Source organism: Rhinoraja longicauda, chromosome 38 (assembly GCF_053455715.1).
Source record: "Rhinoraja longicauda isolate Sanriku21f chromosome 38, sRhiLon1.1, whole genome shotgun sequence".
Lineage (NCBI taxonomy): Eukaryota > Metazoa > Chordata > Chondrichthyes > Rajiformes > Arhynchobatidae > Rhinoraja > Rhinoraja longicauda.
The window spans coordinates 509,810-535,830 of NC_135990.1; the positions used below are offsets into that span (position 1 = coordinate 509,810).

General features: G+C 46.9%; 1 protein-coding gene across 9 annotated transcripts in view; it reads left to right on the forward strand.

The window, feature by feature from the left end:
- LOC144610915 (neogenin-like) overlaps positions 1-26,021 on the forward strand; it is a 139,008-nt gene that overhangs the window by 40,474 nt on the left and 72,513 nt on the right. For all 9 annotated transcript variants that reach the window (XM_078429913.1, XM_078429915.1, XM_078429908.1 and 6 more), the window contains exon 2: positions 1,877-2,194. In XM_078429913.1, the coding sequence (XP_078286039.1) occupies positions 1,877-2,194 (318 nt within the window). The remainder of the gene's footprint in view (positions 1-1,876; positions 2,195-26,021) is intronic.

Below are 26,021 nucleotides of genomic sequence, written 5' to 3' on the forward strand. Positions count from 1 at the left end.
TTCACCTTGTTGTAATCTTATATAACCTTTGTCACTGTCCACTACTGGCAGCACTATGAAAATCTCTACTAATATGAATGCAATACCCTGCTCACAGTCCCTGGCTGAATATTACAACAGCTAGCAGAACAATATGGCTTACTATCAGTACTCAAAGCCTTATCACCTCTCAGTTCTCCGTGGTACCGTCTCAGTTTCTCAGCACAATTAGCTAAGGAACGGTTTACAGAGCGAAATGTGAACTCTGCAGAGCCATTGCAGTTTTGTTTAATCTCTTTTTGTTATGGGCATTATTATTTTTGTGTGAATGGGAAAGAGGATTGAAGGGAAAGAGAAGCCTCAGAAAGTGCTCAGAGTAAATTACTTTTAGCTACAGCTCCTGAATGGACAATAAGGATCCCCTTTGTGCACACCACGACATTTCACAGGTTATTGGTATCGTTAGATGAGGCAAGAATGTTAACCAAGTTAGGGGAAAAGTCCCTGATTTTCAAATAATACTCTGGATTCTTGACTCACGCTCCCTGCCCCCAAAAAGGAAAATGTGGATCTTAAATTTATGATAACAAATTTCAGTTCCCAAAGTGGTGTGGGGGGGGGGGGGGGGGTTCTTAACACGAGAAAAGCTTGTATATCATTCAAATCCCTCTGGTGAACTCCTTAAATACTTATATGTTTTCTATTCTGAGTGGGCATTTCAGGTCTCTTGGATCTGAAGCAGAGACAGCTTCGTGTGATAGTGCCCACTGCACAATCGCTGCATTTACAGCTCCTGGTTCACATCTCTGTGGAAACCACAATGTCCATCCACACCATCATTATTCTCGAACATCAACCTAGACCGTAAACGCTACTAAACTGGCTGGCTATAGAGTAGCTAGAGCTAGATTCTGCTCTCAATTAGAAATTCCTAATAAAGAGTCACATTTCTATCATAAGTTCAAGGCCAAGTTAGACAGTTAATATTCCTGTTAGCTGAAGCTATTTGGAACGAGGGTCATTACCATAGACCCGAGTGAATATTGGTGAAGATGGCTGCCAGGAATTTTAGTCACTTCTCCATTTAGTTTTTTTTACATGAAGATGTTATTGATTCTCCCCGGGGTATCGTTCCGGAATATAACACAAGAACTCAAAAGTTAAATCAGGCAAAATATAAAAAACAACGAACTGCAGATGTTGGTTTACAACAAAAGACAAAGCGCTGGAGTGACTCAGAAAGTCAGGCAGCGTCTCTGGAGAACGGATAGGTGACGTTTCAGGTCAGGACCCTTCTTCAGATTGATCGGTCTGAAAAAGCATGCCGACCTGAAATGTCACCTATCCCTGTTCTCCAGGGATGCTGCCTGACCCATTGAATTACTCCAGCACTTTGTGTCCTTTTAAAAAATGTAAGCCGGAGTAGGCACTTGGCCACTCGAACCTGCCCCACCATCTAATAGCCGGTCCGTTCTATTGCAAATCCTCTTCAGTGTTAATTTTCCCTAATCCCTAAGCTTTCAAAATGTATCTAACTACCATCTTGTGCACTTCTGGTATCCATCCTTCACAACGAATGGGGATGAGATTGACCTCCCCTGGCAGACCCTGAGGTTCCGTCCCACCCTGGGGATCGTGTGATGTTGCTTGTGTGCAGACTTGCAGCGTATTATTTTTCCACCGTGAAGTGACAATTTTCCTTTTATGCCTGAAATGTTTCCCCAGTTGCAGAGTTAAATACTTGCATTAACACATTGCAATCTGCCTATGACATTCAATGCATTGATGAATTTTTGGGATGAGTACAATCTGACTAGATTGACTGGGTCTGAATTCCAGACAATAGTGCTTATTTTACAGGATTATGTGGTGACTTCTCTTCTTCATTTCTTGGTAGAAACTGTCGTCCGAAGATTCACCCCTTTCTACTTCACGGTGGAGCCAGCAGACACGCTGGCGATACGAGGAGGGTCAGTTATACTGAACTGTTCGGTCTTCGCTGAACCCGAGGCCAGAATCGAATGGAGAAAAGATGGAACATTCCTAAATCTAATTTCAGATGAACGCAGACAGATGCTTCCAGAAGGTTCACTGTTGATACACAGCGTGGTACATTCAAAACACCACAAACCTGACGAGGGATTTTATCAGTGTGTCGCCACTATCGACAGCCTGGGCACAATCGTGAGCAGGACTGCCCGGATGACAGTAGCAGGTGGGTGCTGTTGTGAAGCGTTACCTTCGGTTGCTCTTGTATCCCTCACCAGCATGGACACAGCTGAGGGCAATGCTCCCTGTATGTTGAACCACCTCTCTCAGTTTGAATCTCTGTGCTATGCTCAATGCAGGTTTAGTTTCTGAGCCCAATCCAAACCTGATGACTGTACTACCACCTCATAATTACAATGCATGTTGCCTCCTTTGGTCCCTCCACATTTGCAATTCAGTGGTGTGGATTTTACTGTATCTATCTGGCCCCTTTGGCCCATACACATTTATAAATGTGCCAGCTTTCACTGGGCTCTACCAAATAGTCGGGAGAAATGCAAACTGATGCTGTGCATTTGTCAATTGTTCAGGAATCTAATCTGCCCCCTGCATCTGAAACCTGCTGCAGCTCAGTGCAGTAACTGGGGCTAGAGTCTGGAGTGGGAAGGAGTATGTTGGAGCCACATGTTATTTCTTTAGGACCCTCAGATCCCCAGTGTATCCACACATGGGATAGTTACATCTGTGTTGATCAGCGTGTGTAAAGCTGACTTGATCCAGAAACAAAACTCTGCAGGTGTTAGATAGTAAATAAAACAGCAAAGGCTGGAAATGCTCAGCTAGTCAGGCAGCGCCTGTGGAAGACAATGAGAGCTTGTACTTCAGGCTGATAATTTTTGATATCGTGCAGAGCACAACATTCCAGCAAGACATCACACTTGTGTTCTGTCAGCAAGCCGTACGGATCACAGGTTAGGTGCGGTTAATTCCTGCTGCCTGTTTTTATGTTTGATGTCTCCCTGGGTTATTCAGGTTTCAGAGCTCCATGGGCCAGTGCTGTTCTGCGCGCACTGCACCAATGGCCATTCTCCTTGCATGTGGGAGAATGAGCTGATGGAATGCAGGGTTACCTGGCAGACAACTGTGTCCTCCAGCTGCTCCAGGAGTACCTAAACCTCTGTGGTGCCTGTGCATCACTGAGCCTCCTCACTGAAATCTTACCAAATCTAAATTGGTATTGTCCTTCTTCTTTACGAGGTGCTGATGACGTTACTGGGTGCTAACTTTCAATTAAAAACTCCTTACAGAAGTTTCTCACCACAGAAAGTGCTGCTCACACTCGCAGCACACTACAGTCATTCAAGAGAAGCAGACAGTCGTATATTGATGCATTGCTTGCATTCCATTAAATTTAATTGGCTCCATTAGGCTTTGCGAGTCCTGCCCCCATTGTGGGGCTTTTAGACCGCTCCAGCAACCACACATTGAGATTGTCAAAAGCTACTTTCTTTAAGAACTCAGTAATTCAAGAAAGCAAGGAATGCTGAAAGTACCCATCAGGTACGCAGGTGGCTGTGAATGCGACTGTGCATTTGTTGCAAGCAATTAGGGGGCAAATGGTATGTTGGCATTTAGCGCAATCTATCACAAATAGATTTCAATAAAAATGTCTGTAACGCCTATTTTGCACGCAATCCAGGCATATCATAGCATACATGAGTACAATCAAACCATACACAAATACCACAGGTAGTGCAAAGACAAAAATATCCAGAGTGCAAAATATTGTATTACAGTGCAGAGAAAGTGCAGAGAAAAAAGTGCAAGGTCTACAATGAGGTAGACTGGGAGATCGGGACTATCTATATCCTGTTTTATTCTTTGACAACCTTCCTCATTCTTAACAATTCCACCAATTTTCATGTCACCCGCAAACTCACTCATCAGACCACCCACCAGCCGCTTTTCAATAGGTCTGTACATTTTTCTCCTCGTATGTTTATCCAGTGTCCTCTTGATGGCCACTTGATGAGAGACTAAAATTGCAAAAATTGGAAAGAATAAGCTGAGGAGAGATCTGCTAGAAGTATCTGAAATGATGAGGCCAGTGCGCAGTGGATATGGATGCTGCTCCCTTTGGTGGCAGCATCAAGAATTAGTGGTCACAGCTGTCAAAGGATCTATTAAAGAAAAAATGAAGCATCCAGCATGTGGTTGGAGTCTGCAATGCACTGCCTTGGATGTGGTAGAGGTAGGTTCCTTTATGGTTATCAAAAGGGAATTGGGTAAATATACAGAAGAGAAATATTTGCAAGCCCACAGATTAGAGGCTGGTAGGTGGAGCAAAAGATTTGCTCTGATAGAGAGCCAGCGTGGACTCGATGGGCCAAATGGTCTCCTGTGCAGTGACTGTTCTATGATTCTGCATTCATAATCACACATAATCTTACAGCAAAACTGGGGGGTGTGACACAAAGGGAAAAGGTGGTTGAGCTGCAAGCATAGGATTCGATAGTGCATTTGGAAGGCTGCAGTGTACTGAGTGAATGTGGGACATGCAGGAGACCCAGCATAAGCTTGAGGCCTGGGTGGGAACGGTTTAGTGAATCAAAGCAACAAGCAACTGGAAGCTCAGAGTCACCTCTGAACACTAAATGAAGGTGCTCCTCAAACCAGTCGCTTCATCTACTTTTATTTATCTAATGTAGATTTTCTGACAAAGAGTCTGTGACCTGCAAAGTTAAATCTGTTTCCCTTTCCACAAATGTTGCCTGGGCTGCTGAGTGTTTCCAGCAAACTGTCGGGAGAAGATCCAGCGGATAAAGCTGGAAGAGAGGAGGGGCAGGACAAAGCCTGGTTTACTGATAGGTGGATACAGATGAGGGTTTTTTGATAGGCAGATGTTTGGACAAAGAACAGAGGTGAAAAGACAAAAGTGTGAGATTAAGGATAGAAAAGCTGCAAATTGTGAAGCCGGAGGAAGGAATGTTGGTGGAAGGGGAGGGAGTGGGGAGTAATGGGTGTGAATCCTGGTATGACACAGGGAGGGAGGGGGAGGAAGGGGGTGGAGAAGAAGTGGGGAGGGGGGTAAGGTTTGGTAAGTACTTAAAAGTGGTCAGTGAGCATATTGTTGGGTGATATGCTAGCACAGGCTGATGATTTCATTGGAGCCAGGCACACCTGATGCAAACAGGTCAGGCTGTTTATTAGTCCTAGGGTTGCAACATAGAAACATAGAAAATAGGTGCAGGAGTAGGCCATTCGGCCCTTCGAGCCTGCACCGCCATTCAATATGATCATGGCTGATCATCCAGCTCAGTAACCTGTACCTGCCTTCTATCCATACCCCCTGATCCCTTTAGCCACAAAGGCCACATCTAACTCCCTCTTAAATATAGCCAATGAACTGGCCTCAACTACCTTCTGTGGCAGAGAATTCCACAGACTCATCACTCTCTGTGTGAAGAAATGTTTTTTCATCTCGGTCCTAAAAGACTTCCCCCTTATCCTTAAGCTGTGACCTCTGGTTCTGGACTTCCCCAACATCGGGAACAATCTTCCCGCAACTAGCCTCTCCAACCCCTTAAGAATTTTATATGTTTCTATAGGATCCTCCCTCAGTCTTCTAAATTCCAGCGAGTATAAGACTAGTCTATCCAGTCTTTCTTCATATGAAAGTTCTGCCATCCCAGGGATCAATCTGGTGAACCTTCTCTGTACTCCCTCTAAGGCTAGAATGTCTTTCCTCAGATTAGGAAACCAAAACTATACACAATACTCCAGGTGCGGTCTCACCAATGCCCTGTACAAATGCAGCAGAACCTCCCTGCTCCTATACTCAAATCCTCTTGCTATGAATGCTAACATACCATTCGCTTTCTTCACTGCCTGCTGCACCTGCACGCTTGCTTTCAATGACTGGTGCACCATGACACCCAGGTCACGTTGCATCTCCCCTTCTCCTAATCGGCCACCATTCAGGTAATACTCTGCTTTCCTGTTCTTGCCGCCAAAGTGGATAACATACCAGTAGGAAAGCAAGAGGTCATTCGTTGATCTTACGTTAAGCTTCACCGTGGGTTAAAAATGTGAACGTGGATAGTTTGTGTGGGGAGGTTCATCATTAGTAAACCATCACAGCTCAGTGAATTCTGCCCACACGCACATTGGATGGTGATCAGGAGCTGGATGTGTGACTGAAACCTGTCTTGCTCATAGGTCAGGGTTGATGGCATAGGTTGTAATGCCTCAGCTGCTGCCTTGGCTGTGATATACTTGTGAAGCTGAGAGAAGAGATTTAACTCATGACCTAATGGTCTGTGCAAGTCACCGTCACACGCGGTAGCCAATTCACCAAGTGAGGGCTGCGGTGTGTGTGTGTAGACTCTCCTGACTGTGTATCGTGTGCAGACCGTTCTCACTGCGTGTGCGTGGGTGTGTGTGTGCGTGGGTGTGTGTGTGTGTGCGTGGGTGTGTGCGTGCGTGCGTGCGTGCAGACTCTCCTGACTGTATTGTGTGTAGACCGTTCTCACTGTGCGTGTGTGTGTGCGTGCGTGCGTGCGTGGGTGTGTGCGTGCGTGGGTGTGTGTGTAGACTCTCCTGACTATTGTGTGTAGACCGTTCTCACTGTGCGTGTGTGTGAGTGTGCGTGGGTTCGTGCGTGCGTGTGTGCGTGGGTGAGTGCGTGCGTGGGTGTGTGTGTGTAGACTCTCCTGACTATTGTGTATAGACCGTTCTCACTGCGTGTGTGTGTGCGTGGGTGTGTGGGTGTGTGTGTGTGCGTGGGTGTGTGTGCGTGCGTGCGTGTGTGTAGACTCTCCTGACTATTGTGTGTAGACCGTTCTCACTGTGCGTGTGCGTGCGTGGGTGTGTGTGTGCGTGTGCGTGGGTGTGTGCGTGTGTGGGTGTGTGTGTGCGTGGGTGTGTGCGTGCGTGCGTGCGTGCGTGCGTGTGTGTAGACTCTCCTGACTGTGTATTGTGTGTAGACCGTTCTCACTGTGCGTGTGTGTGTGTGCGTGCGTGGGTGTGTGTGTGCGTGTGCGTGTGCGTGGGTGTGTGTGTGCGTGTGCGTGGGTGTGTGTGTGCGTGGGTGTGTGGGTGGGTGTGTGTGCGTGCGTGCGTGTGTGTAGACTCTCCTGACTGTATTGTGTGTAGACCGTTCTCACTGTGCGTGTGTGTGTGCGTGCGTGGGTGTGTGTGCGTGTGCGTGGGTGTGTGCGTGCGTGGGTGTGTGTGTGCGTGGGTGTGCGTGCGTGCGTGCGTGCGTGTGTGTAGACTCTCCTGACTGTGTATTGTGTGTAGACCGTTCTCACTGTGTGTGTGTAGACCCGCTTGACAGCATTATCGTGCTGGTTAGATAATTCAGATCTTTCATAAGTTTTATTTATTGATAAAGGATACCTGATTCCAGATTAAATGTGAACTGCGCAGAAATGTTGAATCTTCTCCCTTTAACGTGAGAAATTTGACTCTGGGTTTTGTAAATTGCACAGTTATATTAGGAGGCAGGCTGTGAGTGCCCTGCGTTTTCTCAGTAATTGTACCTTCAATTTTCCATTTAATTTAAGCAGTGTTTAAATGAGTTTCACACCATATCTGGCGAGCTGCTGATCAGACTGTCGAGCTTAGTCTTTCCTCCTATCATACATGGGAGAGCTGTGAAAACCTGATGGAACTTGAAATTGTGTGTGGTATTCATCACTAGTAAATTATACAGTGTTGCAGGCACGGCACTGTAAAAGTCATGATACTGAATGAAATAATGGCTCTGTGTCCGTCAGGGTTAGGGGCTGTGATTGTGCCGCTCTGATGGGTGTACACACTCCACTCAGCACCGTGAATGTTCACTACACACCTCCCCACCCCTGACACCCCACCTCACACTGCACCCCTCCCCACCCCTGACCCCCCCACCTCACGCTGCACCCCTCCCCACCCCTGATCCCCCCACCTCACGCTGCACCCCTCCCCACCCCTGACCCCCCCACCTCACGCTGCACCCCTCCCCACCCCTGACACCCCCTCACGCTGCACCCCTCCCCATCCCTGACCCCCCACCTCACGCTGCACCCCTGACACCCCCTCACACTGCACCGCTCCCCACCCCTGACCCCCCCACCTCACGCTGCACCGCTCCCCACCCCTGACCCCCCCACCTCACGCTGCACCCCTCCCCACCCCTGACTCCCCCACACTGCACCCCTCCCCACCTCTGACCCCCTCCACGCTGCACCCCTCCCCATCCCTGACCCCCCCTCACGCTGCACCCCTCCCCACCCCTGACACCCCCCCACGCTGCACCCCTCCCCAACCCTGACACCCCCTCAGGCTGCACCCCTCCCCACCCCTGACCCCCCCACACTGCACCCCTCCCCACCTCTGACCCCCTCCACGCTGCACCCCTCCCCATCCCTGACCCCCCCTCATGCTGCACCCCTCCCCACCCCTGACACCCCCCCACGCTGCACCCCTCCCCACCCCTGACACCCCCTCAGGCTGCACCCCTCCCCATCCCTGACCCCCCCCCCCCCCCCACGCTGGGTCACGTGCCGACCCGTGCTGGCTGGTCAGATCGTGTTGCCTCGCTCTGTTGCTTAGGGCTGACCAGGCAGGCTGTTGATGGACCCTTGCATCCCTTGGAGCACACAGTTTAGGCCCAAACCAAGAAAATACTTTCCTCGAGTCCACGAGCATGTGCAGGCGAAGATCTCTAATATGGAGATTTTCATTGAAGAACATTGGTCCAGGGCTCCAGGGAGAATGCATTCATTCTTCAACACCTTAAGCAGTAAAAACTGGTAGAATGAGTTGTCCTGTTAAACTCAGTGAAAGTGTCATCCGGTGTATCAGTCTGAAATAACTACCCTCATGGTTACTGAGTCCAGATTTTAAAGTGTTCCATGCCCTACACTAATGAATACATGCTTACGCCTGAGGCAGCGAGTTGAGGATTCAAATGGATCAGATGTGACTCTTCATTTGTCCTCTTAAGTGTGTGTAAAAGATCCATGAACAATTTGAAGAACAGAGTTCAGGTTGTCCCAGTTCGATATTTATTCCTCAAAGGAGATCACTTTACCCAGTTATTATTTCATAGTTTCGCTGGGATAGTTGTGCACATATTGTTTTTCCAGATTACAAGAGTGACTGCTTTTAAAAAGTATTTGATTAGTTGTGAAATGTCTCGTGATACCCTGCAGTTGTAAAAAGTGCTGTAGAAATGTAGGTTGTATTGTTACTTATGTTATTTCTTTCACTAATGATTAATTCATTTTATCAGTGCCAAATTTGATAGAAATGTATGTTATTAGGAGGAGATTAAGTTTGGCACAGTGTGTAAAGTAAACCTGATCTATTCAGTTTATTAAAGTGTTGTTGCAGTGGTTTCATATTGCAATTAGGTGTCCCTGATGGCCATTGTCGGTATACTCAAGTATGGTCCACTTGTGTTTGATAACCAGTGTCCTAAGGACTGCATACGAAATATGTCTGAAAATATTTACCGTAGTTTACTATGCCTCAAAGGAACTTGCATACAACAAATGTCATGCAGGCAAACGAGGAGCCACTTTATGCACAGGGTACTACAAATAAAAGTGAGATAAAAGGTGCTTTGTTTGGCCCGCCTGAAGAATTCTCTGTTCTACTTCAACTACCACTGATTTTTTTCATATCTAACTAAAACAGAAGAGCAAACACCTGGTATCCCACAATCTTGCACTGCTTTGGTTTCACACAGAAATATCTGCATTCTTCATTTACATTTCTCTAATGGTGCAGAATAAGAATTGTTGCACAACTTTTGTCACATTTAATTGAGAAAAAGGTTGCAGGTTGTTATGGTGTGGAGACTCTGTATGAAGAACCACCACACAGATTCTAGGCCAGACAGTGCAGAAGTCATGGTTGCAGTCCCTGCTCTGGGCTTGCTGATCTGATTTCAGTTGTCATGTGTTTCACCGGCCCTGGGGTGAAAGCTGAATGTTCAGGGTGCCTGATCCTGAGCACAATCCTGAGTCTCATGCAGGAAAATTCCACAACATGGATAGACATGATTGGGTTGAGTTGATGATCTACAGTCAGGTTCCATTTTGAGTAACTATGTTCAGATCTGGCTGGTGCACCAAAGGAAGAACAAATCGGCCTGGATATATGCAGAAGAGATTCAGCTAAATCATATCAGTGCTGAAAGGGCCGTGCTTCGTGGAGAGGTTGTGCAGCCCACACATTTGTTCCTTTGAATGTAGAGAAGTAGGGGATATCTAATTGAGGTTTTGAAGACAACTAAAGGAATGGATTGAATGGGTAGAAAACACATCTCCAGTGAGGAGAGAGACAGAAATTACAACTAGGCTGTGCAGAAATACTCCATGTAAATCCAGACCTTCAGAGCCCAGAGCCGTGAGGTTTGCAGTCAATTGTATGTTTAAAGCTGATTTGATTGAGTGTTGTTGGATAATGGTGTGAAGGATTATGGAAATCAGGAGGTGGATGGAGCTAAGACACAGATCAGCTGTGATCCAGATTGAAGGGCAAAACAGGCTTGAGGGCAGAATGGCTGCTCCCTGTTCTCTGGTCAGCTGTGATACTCTGCAAGCTTGAATAACCTGCTGCCAGTCCACATGCCACAATGCAGAGCGGCCATCTGGATCACACCTGAAGGTGGACCTCGAGCAGAGCTTGCCAGTGAGAGGCAGCAGCTTGGTAAGGTGAAGGGAAACAAGCAAAGTGTTGTACAAATACTTGCTGTTGGTGTGGCTGCTTGTGATCAATGTCATTGATTTATTGTCATGTACACCAAGGTATTTTGTATATTATCCTGGTAAAATAACATCCGTATGTGATTAGAATCAGAATCATACAGGAGCCCATCAGGTAATGCCGAGGGAAAGCAAACAGTGCAGAACACAGCGTTATAGCTACAGAGAAAATGCAGATTAAAAAGTGCAAGGATGACAATGGAGTAGCTTGGGGGATGTGGGGAGTCGGGAAGACATGCTTTGTTTGAGAGAGAGGGACATTTAAGTGTGTGATAGCGGCAGGGAAAAAAGCTGTTCTTGAATCTTTCAAGCTTTTGTATCTTCTGCCTGACGAGAAGGGAGAAGAGGTAATGACCTGGGTGTGAGTGGTCCTTGATGATGTTGGCTGCTTTCCCGAGGCAGTGTGGTGTAGATGGAGTCGATGGTGGGGGTTAAGGCACTGGGCGGCGTCCATTTTCTTGTGGTCTTGAGCAGACCTGTTCCCAAACCAGACTGTGATGCAAACTGATAAGATGCTTTCTATGGTGCATCAGTAGAAGTTGGTAAGAGTCATGTGAGACTGGACAAATTCCCTTGGTCTTTGGAGGAAGTCGAAGTGTTGGTGTGCTTTCTTGGCCTCAGCGTCGTGTGATGGTCCTGCCAGAATTTTGATGAGCCTGAGCCCAGTGCCAGAGTCACTGACCCATCAGCTCTTCCGACAACTTATCACCCAGAGTGTATCTTAATTACTGTCAGCACTGCTTTCACTGTGTCAATGGGACAGGATTTTCTGTTGCCTGGTAACCAAAGAGATAAAGAATGAAGGAGCACTAAACATGAGGATCCCAGTAACTGTCACCTGTTCCTACTCGAATGAACTCTGCTTCAGACTGGCTCTGCCATTGCAAGTGACAATGGCACACTGGTTCTCGCATTAGAGCACCTCTTATATTGGCTTCTAAATTACAGAAATTCTTACAGTAATTCTGCATGACATTAACGTAACTCTGTACGACAACTGTGTTACATTAATCCACTTTAAATGACTTGGCTACATTAGTTTCTACATTTCAGCAACCCTTATAGTAATACTGGTTGCGTTAGGCTTTAGAGATACAGAGTGGAAACAGGCCCTTCGGCCCACCAAGTCTGTGCTGACTAGCGATCACTCCATACACTAACACTACCCTACTACTAGTACTGTGGACAATTTACAATTTTACCAATGCCAATTAATCTATAAACCTGTACGTCTTTGGAGTGTGGAAGAAACCAGAGCACCTGGAGAAAACCCACAAGGTCACAGGGAGCACGTACAAACTCTGTACAGACAGCACCCGTGGTCAGGATGGAACCCGGGTCTCTGGTGCTATAAGGCAGTAACTCCACCACTCTGCCATTGCTCTTGCGCACTAACATTACAGTGATTCTGTATTAAACTATTTGCTACGTTACTGCACACTAATACCTCATTTAATGCACAGGATGTACTCCCAAGAACAAGAGGGCTAATGGAATCAACACAAGGCGGGATACACAGAGAAACGTGTTACTGACAGCACTGCTGTATAGGGAGCTGGCATGAACTAGCAGTGAATTGTCTGTGGAGCTGTCACAGGCAGCCGTGGACAGTTTGTTATCGGGGGAGCACTGGTGGGGGGCATTTGCAGGAGGTTTCTGGTGCCAGGTGCTTGGTACAGCAGCAACAGGGAGTATGTGCACAGTGCCAGGTTCTCAGCACCCATTTAGCATGTAATCCAACTGGGAGCCTTTTCTAAAGTACAGGGTCTCTGTGCCTCTGGGTATTCATAATGGAGAACCAAGAATACTCTCAGAAATCTGCACATAGCACATTAGCAAGGTTCAAGTATGGTTGAATTACATTGGTTACTATGTTATAACTGTGATGGTACTTTAATAGGCACCTCACTGGCTGTAAAGGACTGAGAGACATCACCTTTTTCCAATCCAATTCTATTTAAATAATACACTGGCTTTCTCTTCTCCGTCCCAGAGGGGTCATCTTCACATGTATACTGAACACACTAAGCTTTTGCCCTCTCCCTCAATCTGTCTGCTACCTTGAAGCCTCTTTTCACCGCTCACTTCCCAATCCCACCCGTTTCATGTCAGTAATAAACTTGCGTCCTTTTCCTTCATCCTAATTATTGGACGCTATGAGTAGCTGGGACACAGCCATCCATGCAGCACCCCACTAGCGATGTCCTCTCGAAAACATCCATTTCCCCCTACTCTGTTTCCTGCCGGGCACCCAGTATACAGTCCACACCAGTCCACACTCAGTCCTGAGCATTTTAATTTCACACACTAACCTTTCATGTGGCTGTTTATCAAAAGCTTTCTGAAAATGTAAGCGCACCACATTCACTGTTTTTCCTTATCTATTCTCCCAGTTACCTTCTCTGAACTGCTTCCAACACATTAACATTCTTCCTTGAATGAGGAGACCAATCCTCTGCATACAACTCAGATGTGGGCTCACCAATACCTTCTATAACGAAAGCAAAACCTGCTCCCTTTTCAATTCAATTCTCCTGGCAATAAATGATAACATGCTGTTAGATTTCCTAATTACTTGCTCACTAACCTTTTGCAGATCATGCATCAGGACACCCAGTTCCCATTTGCATCAGAACTCAGTAATCCCATGTCATTTGGAAAATATGCTTTTTTATTTTGTTTTATGACAAATTTCACATTTTTGCACATTATGCTCCATTGCATCTTTTTTTATCCATAACCTTACCGCCCTATATCTTTTTACAGCCTCCTTATTTCCTCATCATAACTTATTTTTCTTTGTATCAAGAACAGATTGATCAACTATACCTTTGGTGCCTTTACATGTTGTGAAGTGTTGAGGTCCCAGCACTCTCACTGCACCTTGGCAACCACAAAAGGGCCATTTATGCCCATGCCAGCATGTTGTTCCTTAGCTTTTATTATCTGCAACAAGCTTTAATGCAACACCTCGACAAATGGCTTCCGGAAATCTAAGTAGAGTACATTCACTAGTTTCCCATTATCCACTACACCAAGAACTCCAACAAACTAGCCAAACATGATTTTTTTGCTTTAACATCTTTAATATCATCTTCCAAAATTCCCCTCCGACAGTTAGCAACTCATCTTCCCAACAACTAAGAGTGGAACAGTCCTGCTGAATGGTGTTTAATTAAACTTAAAGATTGATTACCAATAATTTTGTTTAATTTCTTAAATTTTGTATTGAGATTATCATTATATCTGAAAGTGCAGTGTAAATACTTACCTGTACCTCTACACAACATGTTTGGGAAGCAATTGCCTACAACTGTATCACTGAGCATATTGTCAGAGTCCCTGTTGCTAAACCCTCTCACAGTTATTGTAAGATAGGAATTAGTGTTACAGAGAGTTGTCATATCCCTACCTTCATACAGAAACATAAGCGTGCTGTTACCTCTATCACTTTTTCTTGAGCGGCATAACCTCTCTCCTGCTCTCTCCCGTTGTGGAGTGTGTGGTACCCTTGAGTCTTTCCCTCTGCCTCGGTCTCACCTGTGGCAAAACAACATGAAGCATAAAACCAAGTGAGGCTGCCCGGCTCTTCATCCAGGAGTTGTAAAGAGCTTTGTCTTTGCATCTGTAGGTATAGTCAGGAGATGGGAACTTGATTTTCGAATGATGTCACTGAAATAGAACTGTCTTCTCTCCATTCTATTTCAGTAACACCATTCCAAAATCACGTCCCCATTTCCTGACTAGACCTACAGACGCAAAGACAAAGCTGTTTCTAACTCCTCGATGAAGAGCCAGGCAGCCTCACCTGGTTTTATGCTTCATGTTGTTTTGCCACAGGTGAGACCTAGGCAGAGGGAAAGGCTCAAGAGTACCACACACTCCACAATGGGAGAGAGCAGGAGAGAGGTTCTGCTGGTCAAGAAGAAGCACCTGGTTACAGTGGCTGTGACACGGGTCTGGCAGTATGAGTGAGGAAGCTGACGAGAGTTCGCATTCATTGATGCTGTGTGCCTCCTCTACTGGGAATGCTGTCCGCTTCCTGAGTTGGTAGCTATTGCCCTTGAAGTATGTGATTTGTTCGGCCATTTCAGAAGAGTGTTGTGAGTCTGGAGTCTATCACAGACAACTCAGCGAGGGCAGTGGATTTCATCCCTTACTGGACATTAGTTAGCTGGGTGTGTTTATTTATAACCAAGTGGTATTCACACTCCTCATTACAGTGAAGGCATCGCATGTATGTTTGGCCAATACAAACTCACACCACACCTACACCCACACATTCTCACACACACACACACACACACACACGCGCACGCACGCACGCACGCACGCACACACACACACACATTCTCTTTCACACACACTCTCACAGCCACTCACACACACGCTCACACTCACAGCCACTCACACACACACACTCAATGATATTTTTACACACACACTCACAGATACTCTCACACAAACACACTACTATAGGTGGCATTTGATAGGTTTCAGCAGTTCTCTGACAGTTTCTCACCCTCATTCTCCTGCCTCAGGGCTCTGAGGGTAATTGCCACACCTACTTTGGGTTCCTTGGCTCATCAAAGGCTGTGTGCTTTGCCCAGTATTTAGCACCCATGTCTGGTGGTGCTTTCACCTATGGAGCCATTGGGGAAAAGGTAATTGGATCTGTATTGTAAGAGTTGAGACCTTTATGCAACATTTCCACCCTGTATTGTAATCTCAAAATGTCAGCCGGAATTGTTTAAGCGAATGAAATGATCTTTATACATCTAGCTGCCCATTATTTTGTGTGTATAAAGCAAATAGCCACCAGTTTATGCAGAAACTATAATTCAATCTCTGCTTCAACTCCTGCAGTTTGTTATGTCATCCGAACGGCTGAATTGAATTAGTGCCTTGTAAAGTAGCAGCCGGGCGGCACCTCATGTTTCATTAACAACGCACACTACCCCATGGCACTGAACCCCCCCCCCCCACGCACGCAGTCTCACACACGCGCGCACACACTCACACGCAGTCTCACACACACACACACACACGCAGTCTCACACGCGCACACACACACACGCACAGACACAGACACACACACGCGCACGCACACACACACACACACACACACACACACACACACACACACACACACACACACACACACACACACACACACACACACACACACACACACACACACACACACACACACACACACACACACACACACACACCCTCTATAAACACACCCCACCCTCTCTCTCACACACACCCCCCATCTACAAGCACACATCTCTGCAAACGTCCACCTGCACACACACCCCCCCTCTTCCCCTTCCCCTCCACAGATGCTGCCCAACCCCCTGAGTTCCTCCAACAGTCTGCTTTTTGCTCCTGGTTCCAGCATCTGCAATCTCTTGTGCCCACAAATTGTAGCGTTTTTAATTGTAACCCACTATGGATCACATAATAAGCATGACTGGGAGTTGGATCTGGGATTCATGCAGGGAATGGTTTAGTCACACATTGCTAACACAAGCTCTTACATTTGAACAGTAAATTCACCCTGTGATTATTTATCTATAACTGTCAAGCTGTTGGTGACCCTTCAGCATGTTAGTGCATTCTTAATGGTGCAATTATGAACCACTCCTGTCATTTGTCTCTTACTGTTGTTGAATAATGGAATTAGTAAATTTTTACTGCCAAGTGCGTGGTAAATTGCATCGCAGTCGTATATGATATTGAGAAGTGTGCATGGATTTACGCATATGGATTTAAACTGCTTGTGTGTTTGCTTACATCCTCACTCAGCAGTCTGCAGGGGAGTGCATTTGTGCGTGAGTGAGTGTGGTGAGCCTTGCATGCCTTCACAGTTACGAGGAAGAGTTGCTGGTGAGATGTATGTGTGCTGATCTCCGCTGCTCTCAGATGCCTACAGGTACCCGCAATGACGACGAATAGCCTCCCTAACTCTGCATTAAACCCATTTATTTATTCTCTCCATATTCCCATTAATTCCCCTCTATTCTGCCTCTTACCTACATAGCAATCTGCATATATTTGAAAGCAGGAATAAACTGGAGCACGGGGAGGAAACCCATGAGACCTGGGGGAAAATATGCAAAGCCTGTGCCCCAGGTCAGAATTTAACCGTGGTCTCGTGCTGGGACTGTGCCACCATTGTGCACTGGTTCCCCAGCATGAGGTCCATGCATGAATGCGCGTGTGCACATGTACCCTTGTGCAAACACCATTGAACCATTGCTGAGCATAGTATGAGCGTGAGGAGGAACGTGCTGAGTTCAACACCTCACACGGTTTGAGGTGCACAGATGAGACAACCATCTGAGGTCATTCTCTCAACTTGGAAAGGAGGATTGCAGCCAGTCAACTTTCACAGCACTGAAATGTTTCCAACAATTTAATTTGAACTGTGAACTGTGAAAAACTCCAGCATCAGAAATACAGAATCTGGTGGCCTAGATCAGATTGCTTTACATAAATGGATTGATTTCCACTCTTGAATCAGCTTCTCGACAATTAGTCGGGTGCACTTGAATCACTGCCGATTTAACTCTTAGGGATAGCGGAGTCAGGGGATATGGGGAGAAGGCAGGAACGGGGTACTGATTGAGAATGATCAGCCATGATCACATTGAATGGTGGTGCTGGCTCAAAGGGCTGAATGGCCTCCTCCTGCACCTATTGTCTATTGCCTATTAACGTGCTTTCCAAAGGTTGGAGAGGGTGAAATCCTGTGGGATTTGGGCAGCCACAGTTGGAGGAGTGGGTTGTGACTAACCCGAACCTTAACCCGGTGCGTGATAGAGCGGGTGAGGTCAGTGTCAGAATAATAAACACAAATAAAGTAAAAATCCAGTGGATGATGGAAATATGGAATAAAAAACATTGGAAAAACTTAGCACATCAGGTACGGTCTCTGACGAGAAAAGCATTCCTACTCCATGAGCTGCCAACAGAATAGGAGGTGTTTAGAGAAATAACAGGTTGAGCAGGTTTTAAGCAAGTACAGAGGCTGAAAAAGGGTGAGAAGAAGGAACAACACAAAAAAGGCCACATGCTCTTATAAACAACAGCCAACACACACTTCTGCCATTAAACGTACATGTGACCAAGCATCTGAATTACCAGCAGCAGCAGCAGCCTGCCGCCCCATCCCTCTAGCCCTGCCTGCCTGCTGCCCCATCCCTCTGGCCCTGCCTGCCTGCCGCCCCATCCCTCTGGCCCTGCCTGCCTGCCGCCCCATCCCTCTGGCCCTGCCTGCCTGCCGCCCCATCCCTCTGGCCCTGCCTGCCTGCCTGCCTGCCCCATCCCTCTGGCCCTGCCTGCCTGCCGCCCCATCGCTCTGGCCCTGCCTGCCTGCCGCCCCATCCCTCTGGCCCTGCCTGTCCTTCTCTCCTTCCACAACCTGGTGTTGAAGTAACTCAGCAGGACAGGCACCATCTGTGGAGGGGATGGACAGGTGACCGTTTGGGTCAAGACTCTTCTTTGACTCTGGAAATGGGCATGGTCGCAGAACTTCCTGTACTTTTGTATTTCGTTGTCCCACAATAACACAAAAACATTTTGTTAATTTGTCAAATTACCAGATAATGAATAGATGGTGTCCTGATGCAGGGACTCAGCTCAAAATGTCAACCATCCCCTTGCCTCCATAGATGCTGTTTGACTCACTGTTTGACGGCATGATATTTGACTCTGCGTTAAAATTTGATAAGCAAGTCAACGCTGTGGTAAAAGCCAGCTTCTTCCAACTTCGAACCATAGCTAAAATCAAACCTTTCCTCCAATTCGACGACACAGAAAAAATCATTCACGCTTTCATTTCCTCCCGCCTAGACTACTGCAACTCCCTATTCACTGGGATCAGCCAATCTTCCCTGTCCCGCCTGCAACTGGTCCAAAACGCCGCAGCGAGACTCCTGACGGGTACCCGTAAAAGGGACCACATCACCCCGATTCTGGCCTCTCTCCACTGGCTCCCTGTATGGTACAGAATCAACTTCAAGCTCCTCCTATTCACGTATAAAGCCCTAAATGGACATTCCCCCCCCTACATCAAAAATCTTCTAACCCCCCTCTCTAACTCCAGGTCCCTCAGGTCGGCCGACTTGGGGCTACTCACTAACCCGCGGTCTAGGCTTAAACTCAGGGGTGACCGCGCTTTTGCGGTTGCAGCTCCTAGACTGTGGAACAGCATCCCTCTCCCCATCAGAACTGCCCCCTCCATCGACTCCTTTAAGTCCAGGCTCAAAACCTATTTCTACTCCCTAGCGTTTGAGGCTCATTGAGGAGGCGCTGTGAACTGTTTGCGTGCTACTGTATGTTTCATTTTTTTTCCTTAGTACCTAATCAGATGTACAGCACTTTGGTCAACGTGGGTTGTTTTTAAATGTGCTATACAAATAAAATTGACTTGACTTGACTTTTATTATTGGGACACAAGGAACCGCAAATGCTTGTTTACTAAAAATGACAAAGTGCTGGATGAACTCAGCAGGGGGTAGAAGTGAGAGGGATATGGGTAGGATGAAAGGGAGAAAGGGGTAAGAGGGAGAGGGGGGGTAAGAGGAGGAGGGGGAGTAAGGGGTAGGAAGCAGGGAGAGGGGATGGGGGTGAGAGGAAGCAGGGGATGGGAGGGGGTAAGGGGTAGGTGTAAGTGGGGATGCGAGTGGGAAGTGGGTAGGAGTGAGAGGGGCCCGGCAGATGGGGGTAAGGGGTAGGAGTGAGAGGGGCTCCTGCTACCCACCCCCCACAGTGACCCCCCCACACCCCCACCCCCACTGCAGATGTGGACCCTCCGCATGCCCACCCACTGCCTGAGCCGCCGAGCTCCCTCTCTCTCCTGCATTGCCGGCTCTAGTGCAGCCTGGGCTGAAGTGGGCGAGCCAGTGGGGAGCGGAGTCCCCGGGGTATTGGGTGTAACAGGTCCCGGTGAAGCCTGCCTTGTCAGGAACCCTTGTCCTGGCATCACACCACTTAGAGAAGCAGCCTCACACTGGAGGATTTCCGTTCCTTGCCAGGCTGTGCGAGGTGCACTGTTTCTGCACTGGGAGCCCCCCCCCCCCGGAGCTCCCAGTGCAGAAACATTCAAATCCTGGAGAGTGTCTTTTAGAGGCACTTTGTGTGCAGACAAGAAAATACCTCTCGCCTGGTCTTTTTTCCAAGTGTTGCCGGGAATATGCGGAGTGGAGTTATCCACACGATGGGATGTCACTGCTACTGAAAGACGGAAGGCAGAGCAGCTCCCGGGCTGGAGACGTTTACTGTGGCTCGCAGTTGCCGAGGTGCCCTGGTAAAATCTGTCATGGACACCATCGGGTTGGGGTTGGTATTGTATCAGGGAAGACGTGGAGTGAAGAATTTCTTGTTCTGGAACTGGAATTATAGAGAAAATAGCTTACAGAACAAAACATTCTACAAAGCAATTCTGATGCTGAGGTCATTACGATCCTGTGATAATAAAGATCAAAGTTCAGGAACCCTGGGTGACGAGTGATGTTGCAAGTTTAGTCAAAAAGAAAAAGAAATCACATGCAAGGATGTACAGGCAGGAACTGCCGATGCTGGTTTAAACCAAAAATAGACACAAAAAGCTGGAGTAACTCAGCGGGTCAGACAGCATCTCTGGAGAAAAGGAATAGTTGACGTTTCGTGTCGAGACCCTTCAGACCATGCAAGGGTTAGTAAACTGAAATCGGACTGGGCCTTATTAAAGAAGTGGGAGGGAACTCAATCAGGGAATCAGGGCTAAACTGGTCCAGGAAATGTCCAAGGAGGGCACAATTAATGAGAATCCCAAAGCTTTGTATACGTTCAATAAAAACATGAGTGTAACGAGGGAGAAGGTAGGACCTGAAGGGTAAGGGTCCTACCTTCTCCCAACCAGAAGCTGAAGGGTAAAGGGAGGAATTACAGCTGGAGGTAGAGGAAATGGGTGAGGTATAAAACATGTACTTTGTTTCGGTATTCACTAAGGAGAAGGACGTGGAGAACAGTGACATCAGGCACAAGGAACTGCAGATACTGGTTTACATAAAAACACAATGCTGGAGTAACTCAGTGGGTCAGGAATATGCTGATGTACTCTGACGTTGACATCAAGAAGCAGGAGGTGTTGGGTCACAATGAGCATTAAGGTGTAGAAGTCCCATGGTGCTGGTGGGATTTATCTCAGGTAATTGAGGGTGGTGGGCGTTGACAGAGATCTTTACATCCTCATTAGCCACAGGCAAGATCCCAGAGGATGAAGGATGGCAGTGTTGTTCCTCTGTAAGAAGGACTGCAGAGACAAAACCAGAAAACTGTAGGCTGCTGAGTCTTGCATCAGTGGAAGAGAAATTGTGGAGAAAGTTTTAAGGGGTAGGATGCACTCATATTTGGAAAAGAATAGACATTAGGGATAGTCAGCGTGGCGTTGTGTGCGGTAGGTCAAGTCTTACAAACTTACTTGGATTTTTTGAGGAGGTGACAAAGATGTTTAATGAGGGTAGGGGAGTGGATGTTGTATAATCAGATTTTCGTGAAGCTTTTGCCAAACTTCCTCGTGGTATGCTGATCCAGAAGATAAAACACACGGGATCCATGGAATTTTGTAGATTGGATTCAAAGTAGGTCTGTCCCTAGTAGACAGAGTTATTCTGACTAGAGGCCCATGGACAGCAGTATTCTGCAAGGATCAGTTGTGGTACATTTTATGTTTCTGATATTAAATGATTTGGACACGGGGATATCTTCATTGGTTTTAGAGTTGGGGAATATTGTCAATGCAGAGTAAAGGGTGTGCTAATATTGTGTTATTACAGCTGATTGAGGTAAACTATCCAAGTTCTCCACTAATATCTGTCACTATGATGAATAGAAACATAAAACCAGGGTACATATTAGAAAAGCAGTGATCTCCTCTCTCCTCCACTTCGTTTCTTAACAGCTGCCTGCACCATTTCCACAACGTGGGCAAGTACAAACAGGGGGAGGCCACTTCGCTGTGTGCCGAGTGCAATTGATTGCTGATTGGTGCCACCGCATTGCTGCATTTTCTCATATCCCTTAACAACTTTGGTTAACAACAATCCATCAGTCTCAGATATAAACCTAATAGTTGTCCTCGCATTAATTACTGATGGATAGTGAGTGCGAGACTTGCCACGCTGAGTGTGGGATGTTTCCTTTCCGTACTCCTGTAAGAGCTGACTCTGTTCTGACTTGGTTGCTTGGTCACAGAAATAGCTCATCTTTCCTCTAAATATATTTAAAATGTCAATGAAACCACTTTGTGACCTTCAACGTATGAGTCCAGATTGTATAATCATTACTTGGAATTCCCTCTCGCAGAGCCTTTCACAGTGGTATTATCACTTGGTTTGTTCAGTGTCCTCCTTACCAGCTTCCCATTGTCTGCCCTGCATTCCCTCATGTCCAAAACCTAGCCCTTGGAGGAGTTTATTCACCTCACTTTGTACCTGCTTTAGCTCTGTTCTCCCTGGTTATTAATGTGAAGTTCTTCTGATTGTTTCCACAGCACTGCCCCTTCAACATTGGCCTTCCCACAGTGTGGCGTTCCCCCAGTATTGCCCTCCAACAGTGTGGCGTTCCCTTAGCATTGCCCTCCAACACAGTATTTTATCCAGGGTAGGGGAATAAACAATCAGTGGGCATAGGTTTAAGGTGAGAGGGGAAAGATTTAATAGGAACCCGAAAGGCAACTTTTTCACCCAGATGGCGGTGGGTATATGGAACAAGCTGCCAGGGGAGGTAGTCGAGGCAGGTACTGTAACAACATTGAAGACATTTAGACAGGAAAGGTTTAGAGGAATTTGGGCCAAATGGGACTAGTGTAGATGAGATTGTGGTAGACATGGGCAAGTTGGGCCGATGGGGTGATGCCGAACCCGATGACTAATGCAGCCCAGATTATGTCTCAACTGATGTGGAAAGTATGCATTTAAATTTTATATTTAGAATTAACATATTTTTTATACAAATGTCTACATTAAAATAGAACATAAACCAGCATGGGATAGAAAATGCAGATAAAAACCTCCACAGGGGGTGCTAATTAGGCCCAAAGTCAGTATTTATTAGGGGGCTGCAGAAGATTGTTGAAACCAGGTGGTTATGATCAAGGAAGAGGAAGTTTTGGAACTGGTTGCTCAAGCCCCAGCTGTCAGTGCAGGAGCAAAGTGATGGAGATGGTGCATTGGACCCCATCTTATGGAGTGGAGAGTTTGAGTGAAGAGAACAGTGGGGATTGTTTTGATGTGGCAGGGATTGAGGAGATTCAGTAGGGAATGAGATGCATATTTTTGGAGAGACAGAGGGCTTTGGGAGACGGAGCCAAGGTTTGAGAAGGTGGAGTGGTTGAAGATCAGTCTGTTGAGCGAGAGGATTAATGACAATAGATCAGAGGGAGAGCAGTGTCGCTGAGGAAAGTGGGCCAGTTACCATAACAACCATTATTGGAACTGCAAATGGAAGTCTCATGGGCAACGGTTTGGAGGAAAATATTCAAGAGCAGGAGCCTTATTTAGAGAGTGATTGGAACAGCCAAGACAGTTGCACGGATGAGAATCCCTCACTGACTTTGTTTGGGACGTTGGGAACAGAGAACAAGCCTGACCCTTGTCTCTGATGAGTGGTTGTCAGAGATTCTTATCTCCATATATCCGAGCTGCAGTTTCTGCCAATTGACGTCCTGCAGTGGATCGGCCCCTGTGCACCTTCTCATGACTGCTGTTTCACAGTTGCATGGTGTGTAGGGTGGTAGCGATGGAGGTCAGCTGATCAAGGTCAGGGTTGGTGGTGTTATTCAGATAAGCTGCAGTGAAGTCACTAGTGGACGTGTTCAAGGTAAGTGATTCCTGTTGGCTCTTGCCCCAGAGCCTGCAGTTTCTAAGAGAGGAGTGGGAGCAGAGAGAAGAAGAGTGCGGCAGTCATCGGACTGACAACTGCCTTGTCTTGTCAGTGCAGTAGGTCAGCAGAAAGTAACCCCTGTGAGTGTGTCTGTGAGTGTGTATAGCTGTGTCTCTGTGTCTGTGAGTGTGTCTATGGCTGTGTCTCTGTCTGTGAGTGTGTGTGAGTGTGTATAGCTGTGTCTCTGTGTCTGTGAGTGTGTCTGTGAGTGTGTCCGTGTGTGTGTATGGCTGTGTCTGAGTGTGTATGTTTGTGTCTGTGTGTCTGAGTGTGTATGTTTGTGTCTGTGAGTGTGTCCGTGTGTGTGTATGGCTGTGTCTGAGTGTATATGTTTGTGTCTGTGTGTCTGAGTGTGTATGTTTGTGTCTGTGAGTGTGTCCGTGTGTGTGTATGTTTGTGTCTCTGTGCGTCTGAGTGTGTCTGTCCGTGTGTGTGTATGGCTGTGTCTCTATGTGTCTGAGTGTGTGTGTGTGTGTCTCTGTGTCTGTGAGTGTGTCTGTCTGTGTGTCTCTGTCTGTGAGTGTGTCTGTCCATGTGTGTGTGTGGGGCATGAGGGAGCAAATAAGCAAGTAAGCACTTATTGATATTTTCCAGCTCAGATATTTGACTCCTGCTCAGTTAGTTTAAAATAACTAACCTAGATCAAGAGAATGCGGGCACAAAACAAAGCACTGACCAGTCAGAGGTCTGCACTGACCCAGGAGTCATGCTCACCAGCAGGAAGAGTTTTCCCTGTTTCTCTGCAACTGCTTCCAGCCCATTCAGTAATTTGACATGCTAAATAAACCTGTTATTGATTAACTCCCACGCAAATGGCTTCCAGGCTCTCCTTCATTCTTGGAGCTGATATCTCCCGGCCTGCTTTGCATGTGGTTAGTGCGGCAGTCTGTCGCTGTGTGGGACTCGATCATTCCCTTGTTTATTTGCCCCTTTCTATCACGCAGTTAATACACAAATCACGCTGGTGTTATTGTAAAAGGCCACGATAGGGCCACACCTGCAGCAGCTAGCTGCCTGCTATCCAGTGTACTTTAGAAATAATGCTGTAATATTGTATTCTGCACTCTGGCATTTCACACTTTGCACTACCTGTTGTACTTGATTGTATGATTTGACTGGATAGCACACAAACAAAGTATTTTGGTACACGTGACAAAATGAATCGATGCAATAAATTATAAAGTGGGGAAATGCAGCATTGCCCCTGACTCCTGGACCTTCCTGCCCATGGCCGCTCACAGTGGAGCAACTCTCAGATTGGCATTGGCTACCTGGTGTCCACGTATCAGGCCTACAGGGAACCCCTCCGAGGTTTGTGTAAGGAGCGCGCCACACATCAATGAATTATCCACCCACCCCTCAGGCTCTTCCTGTCCTTTCTGTGGAAGAGTTTGCAGTCCCTACACTGGCCCCATCAGTTTGCAGTCCCTACACTGGCCCCATCAGTTTGCAGTCCCTACACTGGCCCCATCAGTTTGCAGTCCCTACACTGGCCCCATCAGTTTGCAGTCCCTACACTGGCCCCATCAGTTTGCAGTCCCTACACTGGCCCCATCAGTTTGCAGTCCCTACACTGGCCCCATCAGTTTGCAGTCCCTACACTGGCCCCATCAGTTTGCAGTCCCTACACTGGCCCCATCAGTTTGCAGTCCCTACACTGGCCCCATCAGTTTGCAGTCCCTACACTGGCCCCATCAGTTTGCAGTCCCTACACTGGCCCCATCAGTTTGCAGTCCCTACACTGGCCCCATCAGTTTCCTTAGCACCTACAAACCAGAAGCAGAAGTAAGCCTTTCTCAATTTCCAGGGACTATCTAAGAAGAAGGATGTGTTGTTCTCAGTGACTGAGTCGAATCCTGGCACATTTCTCCCAACTAGATTGGGTTTGTCCGCAGATTAGCCTCTCTCTCAGGGGGAAGTCAAAGCCCTCGGTTCCTGTTCACACCCTCATTGGACATTTCTGATTGTTACTTTCTGCACAAGTTCTGCCCAATAGCAACTGGTGGCAGCCTGTTTACAGCTTTCCAATGGATTCCGAATGAGTGGTGAGTCAAACCGAGTGTCAAATTAGTGAAGATAAGAGGGAAAATATCTGAACAGCTCAAGGAGTGAGGATGAGAGGTTGTATGCCGTTCTCAATCCTGCAGACAAACGCTTATTAAGTAGTGTGAACATTAATTATTTTTCCATTGTCTCCTAGGATATCTTGCTATAAAACAGTTGCCCAGTTATAATGAGAATACAACTCCATGCCAGAAATCTCCAAAGCCAGCACTAAATAAATGTACTGGACCTACACTCTATTAGAAAACTAACAATGAAGTCTAGAGATGGCTAATATTTACTATCAAAAGTACT